Genomic DNA, 14843 nt, shown 5'->3' with positions numbered 1-14843 from the left:
CCACATGCACGTCCTTACCTAGCAACCCTCCTACTCGCCCACCCAGATTTACCCAACTGTGCCAGTTGGCGTTGCTCCACTAAGCCACCTGGTCTCTCTAGTTTTGCCGCATATCCGCTACTTTTGCCTCTGAGGTTGGCAGTAACTCTGCTGTGCCTTTAGTGGGCTTTGCAGTCAGGTTTGGACTTAACTGCTGCTATTTAACGCTCATCTGTATGTGTACCCCTTCCCTCTCATTAGCAGAGTCTGGGGCTGCTGCAGCAAAGCAGAGTTTAGCTGGAGTTTCTGGGTTAATGATGGAAAGCAATGTGGTGCTTGAAAACAGTCACTTTACAGAAGCTTTTGATGCTTGTTTGTGTGTGTGTGTGTGTGTGTGTGTGTGTGTGTGCGTGCGTGCGTGCGTGCGTGCGTGCGTGCGTGTGTGTTTGGGTTGAGTCGTTTCAGATGCTAGATTCCCTATCTGCAGACATAGTGATCCTCATTATCCGGAGCTCCTCCTCATACTGCTTTTTCTCTTATATTAACTAAATTCAGTCATGCTTTAGCAATCAGGGTCTCGTGCTTGCATCACACTGGCACGTACACACGCACACACACACACACACACACACACACACACACACACACACAGTTGTGCACAAACAACCCAGTGGACATCTGGAGGGAAAGCACATGCACACTCACACTCGTACGTGTCAATTTAGGGTAAGTAGGGCAGTATCTAATGCTGATGCTGGTAAGTTCAAGTAAAGGATAGCATCCCCCTCTGGGAGTGTGATGTGAGATCTAAGTCTTTCATTCAGATCCCCCCTCAAAACCGCATCAATCTGATATTCTCTTTTAGAAACTGTGTGTCAGTTCCGCTGGCAACTTCCTTACTTTTACATCTTCGTTAGAGATGCACATGTCTAAGAGGAACCTTGAGAAGCTTTTACACAAATGTTCTCTCCGCGTCCTGCGCTGTGACAAATTCATCCCGCAGATCTGCAGTTAAAAGCCAACAGGATGTAGGTTGTGTTTGTTTTTCGCAGATCTTCTCCTCATCTTTTCGCCCCCTCGCCCCCTCCTTCCATGTCAGAGATGGCACGCACGGACAGGGAGTTAAAGGGAAGCTGAGGAGGAGCAGGAGGAGGAACAGAGAGCTGCTTTGTGTCTCTGTCTCTTAGGAGCTCTGTCTGTGGAAGTGGAGGCGAGTTGAGTGTGTAGGTGTTTCTCAGCTTGAGTCTAGGTTTATGTCTGTGGTGGCATGTATGTGGCCATGTCAGGCTCTGTGCTTTTCCTGTGTGTATCTATGTGTGGTGTGTTCGCCAGGCAGCAAGCTGACAGTGTGGCAGTGTGTTTTAAAATAATCTCTACACCCAGTCGGCACGGTGCCTGGTGTTATCCATCAGCGAGACTGGCATATCTCTGCCGTCACTGCAGTCCAGAGAAGCCATCAAAGAGAATCTGATAGCAAAACCAATCTGCCGCTACCTTTGTGAAATAATTCACATAAATGTGAGCACACACCTTGTTCCCTCTTAATGTGGGTTTTTATTATAGTGCACCCACATTATTCTGCACCGTGCGGTTGTTTAAACAAAGTTGACTGCCAAAGCTGTGTTTGTTTAAGGGATACATGTGTTGTTTCTTTGTCTCACATAAGCTCTCCCTCTGTAAGAAAGAAAAGAATTCAGTTATGTCCTAGATTTTCCTTAAGTTGCAGCCTGGCAATGCAATGAGACCAAACCCTGTAGCTCTGTAGGTCTGTTAGATGAGGTTTTTATGGCCTTAGACAGGTAGCTGTTCTCTGACTTATGGGACTCGCAATGTTCCCCGGGATGGACACATTTTTTTCAGAGCTGCTTTGACATTTCTTGATGTATTTTCCAAAGAAACTTCCGGACCTGTCCTCTTGATCACTGTAACAGACAAATACATAAACAAGGCAAATGGGCAGTGACGCCTTATAGTCAGGGTTTCCTTAAAAAGCCTTAAAGGGGAACACCACCTAAATAAAGAAGTCTAGTGTGTTATTGCCACGGCCCATGGAAGTTCAATCAACATTTGTGAACATCAGCTTCTCTTTATCAAAGCCAGAAAGTAGAGGAATAAGTGTCAGTGTGGGGATGTCATCAAGTATAAAGTCTGGAGAAAAAAGGTATGAAATCTGGAGTTGCTAATCTTTTTTATATCCAAATGGGCTTTATTCTATTGAGGCATTCTTCATTCTGAAACAGAAAATGTCTCATATACTCAGAACATGCTCCTGAATGCTCTACATCTATCTCAATGCATTGTCTGTGACTTTATACTTGATGAGATCACAGATTTTAGTTTCAGCACTGTAATTTTTGGATTTGGGAGAGAGTTTCATGTAGTTTTGGACTCTTTTAGAACATAGGAATAACATGTATGAATTTTAAAAATGGAATAAGTTTTCCTTTAAAAGGATCTTGATTCTTTAATGTAAAAATAAAACCTATAAATGGCTTAAATCAACCTTTCTAATGTCTTAAAAGTGCTAAGACATGGAACGATTTTATGAATCTTTTTTTTCTGACATTGAATATTAAAATCTTGAAAATAATTGGTAACATCTATTCATTTAAAAAAGAAAAAAGAATAAGTTACATGTTTCTCATTAACGTCAAACAGATCAGGATAGTGGAACTAAAAAATTGTTTCAACCACAATGCTTAGAGCTAGCTCTTTCTGTAACTGGTAATAGGCAGTGCATTTTAAAAACAAATTTTAAAAAATGGCACAGTGGTAATAAAAGCAGTGGAATCAACAGCAGAGTGAGAAAACCTACCAACTAACTCCAGTTATTTATTTCTATTCTATCATCTTCTCTGTCATGTATTAGTAGTATTGTTTTCAACATTTACAGCAGATCATCTGTTTACTAGACAAAAAAAGTAATGTTTTATGTTACTTAAAACATTTCGGCAAATTTTCCCTAGTCCTAATTTTGCCAAATTTGAAAATAAGTTGTAGATTTAATTCCAAGTGGCACTGAAGAAGTCTTACAAAGTCTTAACTGTCACTTGCTTTAAGCTGTAGGAGGCCTGTGTTGTGCTAAAGTTAAGAGAAAGCCAGCCAGACTGTCTCTCTAACATCTTGACTGTCTGCCTTCAGTTGATGACTTTTGGGATAAGTGTAGGGTTCAGGCTAATTTTGAGGCTTTTAGCCACCTCAGTACTTAAGGACTCACATGACCTGCAGGCTACTGGCTCTTAAGGAGCTCTGAAAGAAGTTATGTCACCTCCGAGTGCTTTAACTATAAGCCACTCACTGACTCACTGACTGCTCAGAGTGACGCTGTGGAGTGATTGTACCTCCCTTGTCCAAAGCCCAGTCAAAGAAGGTTAAACTGCAGGTCACTCTGATTAGGAATCATGACAGACCAAGTGTAGGAAGTGCTCTAGATCCAGCTTCCTGTGACTGCTATCCCACAATCTAATATCAGGGTGTGGCGATGGAGAATGATGCGAATTTCCTTAGATACAACTCATTTCCTATTCACGCTCTCCATTTGGGAAATTCCAGATTCAATTTGTCTTTTCTTTGAGGTAGCAGTGCCATTTAATGGTTTTAGACGATAGTCACGTAGCAGCCCTCAAACTGCTTCTTCTGACTAAGCTTACTGGGCTGATGTCAGTTCTTTTATTCAAACCATAGACTGTACTTATGTTTACAATTGTACAAAAACTAAACAAAAACGTACCAGACAGGAGGGCTGCCATCTTGTGTTGGTAACATCTGAGTCTACAGTAGTGATCGGAAAGTTGACAGCAGTATTGAGTTCCCGCTTGTACACGTCCCACCCAATCTCAAGTAGTAGTAGTAGTTGATCCCAAACACACAAATTAACAAAATGCTTCGGCTTTACTTTTGTGTAGCTGTCATGCCGTCCATCTGGTAGAGCCATGATAATTTGTTGATTAGTCGATTGACAGAAAGTTAATGGCAACTATTTTAATAATTGAATAATTATTTGTTTTAGTCATTTTTTTGAGCAAAAAAGCCAAACATTTGCTGGTTTCGCACTACTTAAATGAGAGAATTTGATACATTTCTTTGTCATACGTGATATAAACTGAATAGTTTGGGATTTTTGAACTGTTGGTCAGATAAAACATTTAAAGATGTCACCTTGGGCTCTGGGAAAATACACAGGGCATGTTTCACAGTTTTCTATTATTTGACAAAATGATTAACCGATTAATGAAGAAAATAATGGGCAGAGTAATCAATAATGAAAACGATCATTAGTCTCAGCCCTAATATACAGTCATTAATCCAAACATAGCGATCCCCTATTAAGATAACCAGTTAAAATGCCTCTTTGGCTGTATGAGATGAGGGAATTCTCTCAAACTTTGACTGTAAGTTGATTTTTGCAGGAAGTATTTTCATGAATTCCAGTAATCCACAACCTTGACAAAAAAGTTGTCTGGTAAACACTTTGGGGTTTACCAGAGGAAGTTTTTGTTAATTTTCAAGTTTAGCAAAAGTCATAGAGGAACAAGGTAGTAAGATTTGCACATGTACAAAAATAGAAGAAAATATGGAAAGTCATACAGAAAGTAGAAACAGGAACTTGTCTTTTGTCATCTCACATAGACCTGATGAGTTTCAGCAATACCATGACGTTGACGTTTCCTCAAAAATGGCCCAAAATATATAAAAGCACAGAGGTCATCATAAAGAGCTGATCTTAATATAAATTTCACTAAATCATCTTGTTGAGCAACCTCCTCTGTTAGCTCTTTCCCATGCCCTTTCTAGTGTGAATAATATTCTCAACGCTACCACACGTGTTACTATTTCCAAATATATTTTTTTCAATTTATGTGCTCTCATTTTGCCTCCATATGACATCAAAGCCTAACTTAAGCAATAGGGGTTGGTTATCCTTGGTTACCCTCATAGTGTGTACCAGAAGGATTAAAGGCACATGGAAAGTAAAGCCACTGAGTGAGAAATTGACCACCAGAAATTAACAATGTTGACATGACGGTAACCTCAAGGCTCGAGATGAAGGCCTGTGAGTCCATGGTCATTACCCTTAAACTAAGTGCTGACTCCATCAGTTTCTGTGGTGCTTAATATTCCACAATACAAGACTGTGGTAACACTGGGCGAGTGTGAGTACAGGGAGTAAGATAATCTCCATGAGAGTTCAAAAACGCAAAAGAAACACACGACCGAGAAATCATGCACTCGACCAATCCCTCAAGGCCGTTAGTTGGCTTTAAATAATCTCATTCTGCATGTAGAAATCTAAGTTGCAGACTTGTTGTGAATGGTGTCTGTCTGTAGAAGCATTCGGTTGGAGGCACATCTGTATCTGGATATGCCATGATGAGGACACCTGTTTTAGTCATATGCAAGCACCAGCTCTGTGTACCCGTGAAAACAGCCCTAACAGACATCATGAGCAACATTTTAGAAGTGAAGAGAAGTTAAAATTTGCACTATTTTCCAATGCTTGGAAATGATTTGTCCCTTAAATCTGTAGCCAAAGTCTGTTTTCCATATAAGCCAGTTTGTCTGCTGCCTATAAGGAATATTCTGAATATTTGAGGCAACCCAGCAGGTGTTGCCTTGTTTGGAGGGAGGTGCACTCTGACGTCGTCATAATCACACCATGGATTCCATGCGGCCAGTTACGTCGGTGCTTTTCTGATATCTTGTTCTGCTTGGAAAGCTTTATGACGCTGCATCACCTCTTAGTGGTATTCAAAAACACTCAAAACAAGAACTTCAGGTTTGGGTACCTGAAGCAAGACTTAACTTGTTGAGTCGTCCGTGGGGCTGGCCGTTTGTGTGCACACACGTGCTCGTGTTTGTTTTGGCTGGCATGCAGGTGTGTCTACATGAACCTGACTGAGAACGTCTTTCCCACATGAGGGCATTGTTTTTGTAGTCAACTGACCTTTTTTCTCCATATGCAGATCTTGTTTTACCTTTCTAGTCTTTTAAAATGTGTGCTCACAGTTCATATGTCATGAAGTGATTGATCTTTGACGCTGACATTTGACCCTCTTTCTTCTCCTCTCTTCTCTTGACATTTTTTCAGGAGAAACAGGATCCAAGCAGCACATCCCTGCAGCTCCGTACTGAGATCCAGGTAAGCAGAGACTCTATATGTGCAAAACACAAGCTGTAACAGTGTCAGTTCAACACCATCTTTGGCTAAAAACTCAATCTGACACGTGCCTCCTTCTTCCTATTTTCAGGAATCATTAGGCTTCAGCAGTGAGGTATCCACTCCAGAAACAGACAGAAAGTAAGATTTTTTTCCCACTTAATCACTGTAACATGTGACCGGAGCCGGTGTGGAACCATGAAACACGCTCGGATTGAAATGTGCGTCTGTTGCATGTCAAAACAATGTGCAGCGCAGCCTGTGTCTGGATCGCATCAAACCGTACATGCCTGCACACATAATCATGGATCACACCCAGCCTTTCTGCAGCGAGACAAATGGAAATACACGCACCTCCATATGTAGCTCTTGTGATTGATAGAGGTCAGCTCCTCAGGTGGAAAACACTAAGGAGTTGACACAGTTATGTCTGACCTTAGTTGGAGATGAACTTGAACTTACAAATTCCTGTGTGTTTGCTCCATGTATGCACCTTCTGCTGGTATTTACTAAGAAAAATGTCAATGCATGTAATGACGAAATAACTGATAAAAAAGAACCTAATATTATCATAATTCATGGGTATAAAGGAAATCAACCGTCAACATTAATAGACATCAAATATATGACCCAAAGTTAGTCTCCTAAGCTTCTGTGGTCACATCCCTGCTGTGGTTAAAGGAAAACCACTGACTGCTTCCTTCGGCTGACCTGCTCCGTCTAGCAGTCATTCTCTGCTCTCAGGCCGTCCATGCTTCCTTCCTGCCTTTGTGTCCAGCAGGGGAGAGTGGTGGTGGGGGGGCAGAGGGGGCAATGGCCGAATGATTACAGCAAAGGAGCCTGAACGAAAGAGCAGGATGGAACCGTGCATGGGTGGGGTTCCTTTTCACTGGTTCCTGTAACACAAAGTGCGTGTGGTCATTTTTGCACACCATGTAAATTGTGTGTATGGAATTTCTCCACCATTATTTACCATCAGATCACACATTTAAAGCAGTCTAGGTAGGAAAAACTGCTCTCCAAATGACCTGCTGACAGAGTTAAATTCACTGCAGTCACACACATTAGGTCCCTTTTAAGGCAATGCTATGTTTTTTTTGTCTCTGCTAAGCGAGACATAGATAAATAGATAGATAGATAAATAGATACTAGAATGGATCGTTCAGAGGGAGGAGGAGGGAACTCCGCTGCTCATCATCAGATGCTCACGGCAGAATCAACCAATCACAGTAGCGTGTAGTTGCTGGCATATTTTTTAACATGGAGGACTTCAGCTTTATCTGACTGCACCAATTTTTATAGTAACTCCATAGACTGCACTCACGTGAATCAAATGTTAAGATAATCAGCCTGAAAGCCGAAGAATCTTTACAATCAGTTAAAATGCGGTTACAACATCAGCATGTCACAAAACACACATTTGTTTAACCATTTTGATAATTTCCAGTCATGGGGGATTTCATTGTGGATTGATATGCTTCATGAAATGGAAGACTATCTGCGTCGGATGACGCTTGTCAAAAACGCTTTCAGTGTGGATTGGACTTAAAGTTTAAGAATATTCAAATGTTTCCTCAAAGCAATTGCTGGAGATTTAGCACAGAATAAGCTGACCATTGTTGGTGACCGGAAAAATCCCAGTTACATTTGAAGAACAGATTAAGTGGAGACGAGTGGATGGATGGATTAGTGCAGGAATTGGGAGCCCCAGTCAAACCCGAATGCCTGTTTTCCAGGACCAAAGGTTAAATGAATCTTAACCTGACTCAGAAAAGATCTCCTTTATCTCCATTTCTCCAAATATTTTTGTGTTTGTTCCTGACCATCACCCCTGTGTGACCCCCAGTGGAATTGTCATGTTCACGTGACGACCATGTGCTGCAGAGGAAGCGCATACCACAGACATGATCTCTTCTCCCATTGCTGTATATGTTGCGCAGACAAATTCTGCGGATGATGGGAACCAGATGCCAAATTTCAAATGACGTCTCTCTGCTGTTCGAGAGAAAGAGCCCCTAACTTCTTCCTGTCAGTCTGGTTTCTCTCTGTCCTCCGTGCCTCACGTCCCCTCTCTCATAAACATTCACCTTGAGTCTTCACTTAATCTCTAATGAAACTGCTCCACATTCACCTGTCATTTCCACTCTTTCTTCTATTTTTTTTTTCTATTCCTACAAAGCCATATACTCCATTTTTGGTGTGAAAGATACGAAGAGCTTTTTTCATCACCTTTATCTGATTAATCTCATTTTTAAAGTTTTTATACTCGAGGACGGGACTTTTTTTTTTAAACTATACTTTTCTGCCAGCCCCTCTCCTCTCACTCGCCCCACCTCAGTTCTCCATTACATCGCCTATTGTCCACTCTCACTGTGGAGAATGGGTTTCAGGTAGAGTGATTTATCATGTGCAGGCGCAGTGATAGACAAGCCCCCTCCATTCCTCACGACACATTCCTCACAGCCTCAAAAGTGGCACACATACACGCTCACGCGCACAGACACGGATACCCCCATCATCACCTCCCTGCAGGACAATAGCAACCAGAGGAGATTACCCAGACTTCATCTTGGGCCGTACCACCCCCTCTGTGTGTCTGCTAGGCAAGAGGTGGACACAGCTCCCATAATGCCTGGTATGCAAATGGCGATGACAGAGCGCTCTCACAAGGCTAGAGGGTGCATGTTGGGGACTTCCTGTTTTGAAAAGTGATTGATTGGTGGGTATTGTTGTAGAGGGGGGTGCAGCAAGCTTATCAGAGAAGTTAACAGCAGAGTTAAATGGATCCTGATGAAAGCATACATGTGCACAGACACATGATAATTGGCTCTAACAGGGTTTGTAAGATTGCACATTCAGAGGCAGTCGTGCTACTGGAGGCCCGGCTTATGCAACTAATAATCAGATGGAAATAAGCCGTGCCATGTGAAGAATCTGTTTAGAACAACAGTACCATGTTGGAAAACTAAAGTACCTTGTCAGCGCTTGTGGCTGAGTGCTGCAGCCCTCATGGGATTGTTATGTCAGTCTGAGAGTAGAGCACAGTAGACGGTGTGTATATGGCAGGAAAATACAAGCAGTTTTTCAACTGTTTTATCTTCAATTTCCCTGTCATACGATCTTCTGTTTTCCCCTTCCATGTGACCTCTGACCTCTTCTATGACCCCATGAAGAGGTTATCCCTCTGCTCTTCCTGTGGACGCTGCCACTGTCGCACAGGGTCGTTGACTTTCATTGTCTCCAGCAGAACACCGGAGGTCACCTCACTCCAGGTGGCCGGCCCTGTAGTCACACAGAATCACACGCAGTCCCCACACACTCATGTACATTTGTACAATGCTGTCATTAATGATGCGTGCACAGCTGTGTGTCCAAATGTCCTGGCTTATCATTTTTCCTGGACAGAAGTTCTGTCACACAGGATACTAAACCTGTGATTCATCCTCCATCATATGACCGCTCCCCATACATCATCACTCATTTAGTCTTTCCATTTTTCCTAAATGTTCATATCTTATAAGCTTGGGGGTTTGTGCATTTATGCTTGTGCAACCACCACATATTTTCTACATGATAACTTGGATACATTTCTTCAGTCGTACTGGATGTGTTGAAGGGCCCTGATACATCAATAATCTGATGTGGATAATCTTCCACGTAATGTAACATAACAGCAAATCAATTTTCTGTAGTCGTCGACACAGCATTGCTGCAATACGCGTCCACATGTGACAGTGTTTTGTTTATCATCACGTACATTTTCTTAACTTTATCTCCACATTCTGTTTCTCTCTTCATGTATGCCAGCAAGCTGAAATTATGTTTTAATACAGTTTGAATCTGATATGTTTGAAAAATGCCTGGCAAGTGGGGCAAGAAAAAAACCTGCTGTGGGTTGTTGAAAAAGTCATAGAAATGTTTTTAAATTTTGTCCATGAAAATGTGTGGGAACCCTGGCGTAGGCACTTGTTGGCCAGTGTTAGCCATTTCTCAGCAGATTTACCAAAATCTGACCCAGTGTCGGTTAGTGAAAGTAAGATCGCTTCGATTAGCAGTTGAGCTCAGTGCACAAGAAGAGAAATGGAGGTGAGGAAAGCCTTTAAACAGACTGATGTAAAAGCAACTGACTGCAGCTGGCTCCATGATCAAGACCTCTTGCTTTGACAGTTTGATATCGGTTTAGTGTGTGAAATTAAAGCTATAATACAAAGATGTGAAGCCTCATATGATAACATACGCAGCATTGACAGGTTATTACCTTGCAAATGATTCATAATTTAAATCCCAATTCTGAGCGAACTTGCTATTCACTCAATGGCAATAACTTCACACTGCAGAGGTGTCAAAAAAATGAACTTTTACCTACCCTACATAGGTTCAGCCAAAGTTTATACTGTACTCAATATAATGCAGAAAAAATAGAAAGTTGGCTTCTTATGCTAATGAGATCAAAAACCGAAGCTAAATGCCCCTTACTCAATGCAACGAACAGAATTGAAAAAGAAAGGCATGCCAAAGATTTAAGGTTAAACCAATTAAGTTGCCTAGCCACACAATGCCTGGACTGACACCTTCTTTGAAAGACATTCAAGCTCTGAGCGCGGATGTGTGCGAGTGCATGCATGTGTGCGCTGCGCGGGAGGTTAATTTATAGAGCATAGAGGAGGAGGAGGAGGAGGAGGAGGTGGGGGGGGGGGGGGGGAGCGCTGTCACAGAAAAGCCGCCATTGAGTGAGTTCTATTAGCATTAGCTTTGGCCCTAGCCTATCTGAGAGAGGGGGGAGAACAGAGGGGCAAACCATGCAGGCCTCCATTCAATTAGCATCTCATTATGTTGCCATGGCAGCCGGGCTTTAAGCCACGTGAAGATTTCCCTTTGCACCCAAAGAGGGCTGCCGTGTCTGAACAAACATATGAACACACATGCACACTCAAACACTCACACATGCAGCCACTGGAGAGGGAAGTGACCTGTTGGTCTTGTTTTGATCCTGTCACACACTTTCACATCGCTTCACTGGCAGCCACTTCTCTGTCTGCATGGCTTGGCAGCTGTATGCTCCTGTGCATTGAGCTCCAAACAAATCATAAAACGATGTCTGAATGTGTATAAGTAAGACACAGTTGGTAGAGAGATTTACTTATGGGTTTTGCTGCTGCTGATGGGTCAGCAGCAGCAAAACCTGTTTCAGCCACCTAACAAAGCAATATCAGTTTAAGTTTATGCTATATTGAGAGTGTTTTAAGCACTTCACCTTAGTATCAGACAGTGATTTCCAACTGAAAATTGAAGTCATTATGTTGCTCTCTTCAAAACCAGACTGAGAAACAGTGATTTAACATCATTAAACACAGGAGCTGCTGGTCTACCACTGCCTTGATCAATTTTGTTTTTGTTGCATGATTTTTGCATTTAAAATGGTTTGTTTGGATTCACCAAATATACTGTTTAGACCTGGCATCAACATGTGTCTTAGGTGATCTGTTCACAACTGGATAGCCATAAATATAGATGCAAACGGCCACCGAGAGGCCTCTCTGATCCGTTCACTCAAGCCACTTGCTGAGGTGGTCTGAGACGTGTTTGACCACATCTTTTGTAGCATAGATGCTAACGCCGTTGTGATGCGTCTCCATCAAGGACGACATGGTGGCTGTTTATTGACGGCACGCTAATGTTCACTATCTTACCTTACTTTTTATGTCGAGTTGGACAAAGTGTTGCATGACCCTCCCTCGTTTTACCCTATGGAAGGAGACATGTTGATTTTTGCTGACAGAGATATCTCCAAGTACTTAACTGGAGAAGCACAATAGACACAGGTATGACGTAACAGATATATGTGTCTCAGCTCTCCATTTGTGTTCTGGTCATGGAAACACATGCTAATACGGAGTCTAACCAAGCTTCTCCAAACTGTTGGTGTGTCGACTGACATTTACTGTAGGTAACAGTCTGACTAAGTACCCCATACAACTCCACTTCCAAACTTTCCCTTTGATAGGTCTCTGAGGGTCTCTACTGGACAAATATGTTGTTCTCTCCTCCCGTTTCTCCCCTTATGATTTATTCTCTTTTAATTTAAAGAATGGAAAAGCTTACAGCGTGCAGCTGCTATCACACACACACATACACACACACATGAACACACCTGTAGGGCGTTCTTTGCACACATAATCACCCTGAAGCCTCACTTCCTCTTCCTCCCTCAGCCCACTTAGCCCAATCTGAAAACAAAGTCTCTCCTTCTTTTATGAAGTTTTCTGCAGCTGCTTTGAACATGAATGCTGCTGAAGCGCATCCCCCTCTCATCCTTTTTTTTAATATAATGAGTACAGAAATAGACTGCAGTTGATGTGGTTTCTCGTCTCCTCTAGAACAAGGGAGAGTTGGCCTAACACGCTGTGAGAACATTGGGTGAGGCTGCTCACACATGACTTTTTGATTGGAAGCTGATTGCAGTTCAAGTGTCACACGTTAAATTCTCCCTGTTGGTTATTTCGGAAGGCTTATAGACATATGAGGACTTTTTTTATTACTCAGTTATTTTCCATCTCTTTTGCTCCCTCTTCTCCCACTCTTCCCTCTGTCTTCCTCGTGACTGTCTCTCTTGTGGAGGGAAGTGGAAACACAAACAGGCTGAGTCTGCCCTGTGGTTTCTCCTCCTCCTCCCCCTTTCTCCCTCTATTCCTCTCTTCCGCGACTCTATACTTTCCCTCTTCCCTTTCACAAGCTCTCTTTTTCTTCATCTTGTTGACCTTCCTCCTTTTTTCACTGCTCCTTAAACACTTTGTAGTACCACCATCTTCATCTGACCCTCTTTTTTTTTCAAAAGGGATGTCATTGTCTGCATCCTCTCCTCTCCTCTCCACCACCTTCTCCCTCTCAAGCCTCAGGAGCCTGGCTTTGCCGTCTGAGAAGTATCACCACTGACCCCAAGTGGTTAACACACAGAACTGCAGTCATTTTTTCCTCAAAAACAAACACTTATGAACAGTGTTACAGTGTTTTGAATCACTGTGGTTGACAGACACTGGACACTTAATGATAAGATGTTGGAGTGGGAAGGTTTTTTTTCTAATGGTTATTCTTTATGTCTTTACTCTTTTCCTCCCAGAATGCCCCTGCACAAATCCAGCTCTGAAGATGGATCTGGAGGTAAATTGAGATTTATTTCCGTTATTATCTTATGTTGTCTTAATATGTTTCCCATTAGATTAAACAAAACATTCATTAACCCCTAAGGTGTGATTGAAGAATGGGCGTAAGGATTATGCTTTATTGTTGCAAGAAATGGAAGAATGGTTTATATCCATGTAAATATTTACAAAGTTCCTCCTGGGATGACATTTTTTGTAGACAGACTTTTTCCATTGGATACTGGATTACTGCAGTGAATAAACTCTGCGCCAAACAAATGTGTATGATACTTGCATGTTTTGTTCAGAAAGATAATCTTCCTAAATTAATAGCAAATAGCAAACTTTAAGGTATAATCGAGCTACACTACAGTCACATGACCTCAATGTGACCAACACATCGAGGCTGTGAGGATGCGTTCTATAGTCTTATTTAGCCAGTGGTTAGCAACTGACCTGTTTAAGGTACATAATAGCTTCAAAGTTCGGGGTGGGGTATTTTTACTGACGGATTTTGTGATGTAGAACAAACCGTAAAAATATCTTAAGCTTGCGTTAACCACTGACCTTATCTCAGGCATCTAACCAAAAACCCATTCAAAAAAACCCTTGACTTCATGATGAGGGAACTGGGGAGTGCAAAATGCCAACTCATTTTCATGTCTTTGACTTATTCCTGCAACTTTCTATTTATCTCTATTAAATAAAGTCAATAGAGCCTTCTTTGTATGATTATTTGAAAGAAAACATGCATAGTTATCAGAATAATAATATTATAATAAGTTCATTCAATATTGCTATTTACAATGCAAAAGTTAACTGACACAAATTGTCAGTTGCTGCAATACAGGCAATCACTTTCATCACATTTGTTCTTTGTGTGTTTCTACGAATAACGTTTTGGGCTGGTCAGAGGGTAAGAAAGAATTTCAAAGGAGGTATATTAATAAAAAAAAAATAAAATGTTTGAGAGCCACTGCCCTTTGTGACTAACTCTTTACCTTTCTTCAGGTAAATGGGACAATAAGAAGAAGAACAAGTCTTTTTGGCAGAACTTCCGCAAGTCTCAGCACAAACCAGTCGTGCGACAGACCTCCAAAGGTTTGTATGGCTGTATTGTTTATTTTGTTATAGATTTGCTGTACTGAATACACTTTACTCAATGTTCGACCTCTATTCCCTTTGCACTCTCCAGGAGAAGACATCGGCTACGTGGCCAGTGAGATCACCATGAGTGATGAGGAGCGAATCCAGCTCATGATGATGGTGAAAGAGAAGATGATCACCGTTGAAGAAGCTCTGGCTCGGGTAGGAAGCTCCTCTGACTTCCTGCCGCATCTATCATTGCACCTCCCTCCACCCTCACTTGATCCTTCCCCTAAGGTCTGACGGTCCAAGCCCCCGACCCCCGGATTCGTCTCCATCCTTCCCTCCATTCAGCTCCATATTCCCACCATAGCTCTGGCTTACTAAAACGACTCACCCTTACTAACCTGTACGAGGCTCCGCATTTTAACCCTGAATTGTCCTCTTTACACACACATACATACATACACACACACACACAC

The 14843-nt window shown here is 42.0% G+C and overlaps 1 protein-coding gene across 5 annotated transcripts in view; it reads left to right on the top strand.

Moving 5' to 3' along the window:
- sash1a (SAM and SH3 domain containing 1a) overlaps positions 1–14843 on the top strand; it is a 224302-nt gene that overhangs the window by 171614 nt on the left and 37845 nt on the right. For all 5 annotated transcript variants that reach the window (XM_042504114.1, XM_042504112.1, XM_042504117.1 and 2 more), the window contains exons 3-7: positions 6068–6118; positions 6228–6277; positions 13254–13294; positions 14287–14376; positions 14471–14583. In XM_042504114.1, the coding sequence (XP_042360048.1) occupies positions 6068–6118; positions 6228–6277; positions 13254–13294; positions 14287–14376; positions 14471–14583 (345 nt within the window). The remainder of the gene's footprint in view (positions 1–6067; positions 6119–6227; positions 6278–13253; positions 13295–14286; positions 14377–14470; positions 14584–14843) is intronic.

Source organism: Plectropomus leopardus, chromosome 16, assembly GCF_008729295.1.
Source record: "Plectropomus leopardus isolate mb chromosome 16, YSFRI_Pleo_2.0, whole genome shotgun sequence".
Taxonomy (NCBI): Eukaryota; Metazoa; Chordata; class Actinopteri; order Perciformes; family Serranidae; genus Plectropomus; species Plectropomus leopardus.
Note: the sequence above shows the minus strand (reverse complement) of the source record. Positions and strands in the feature narration are given on the sequence as shown.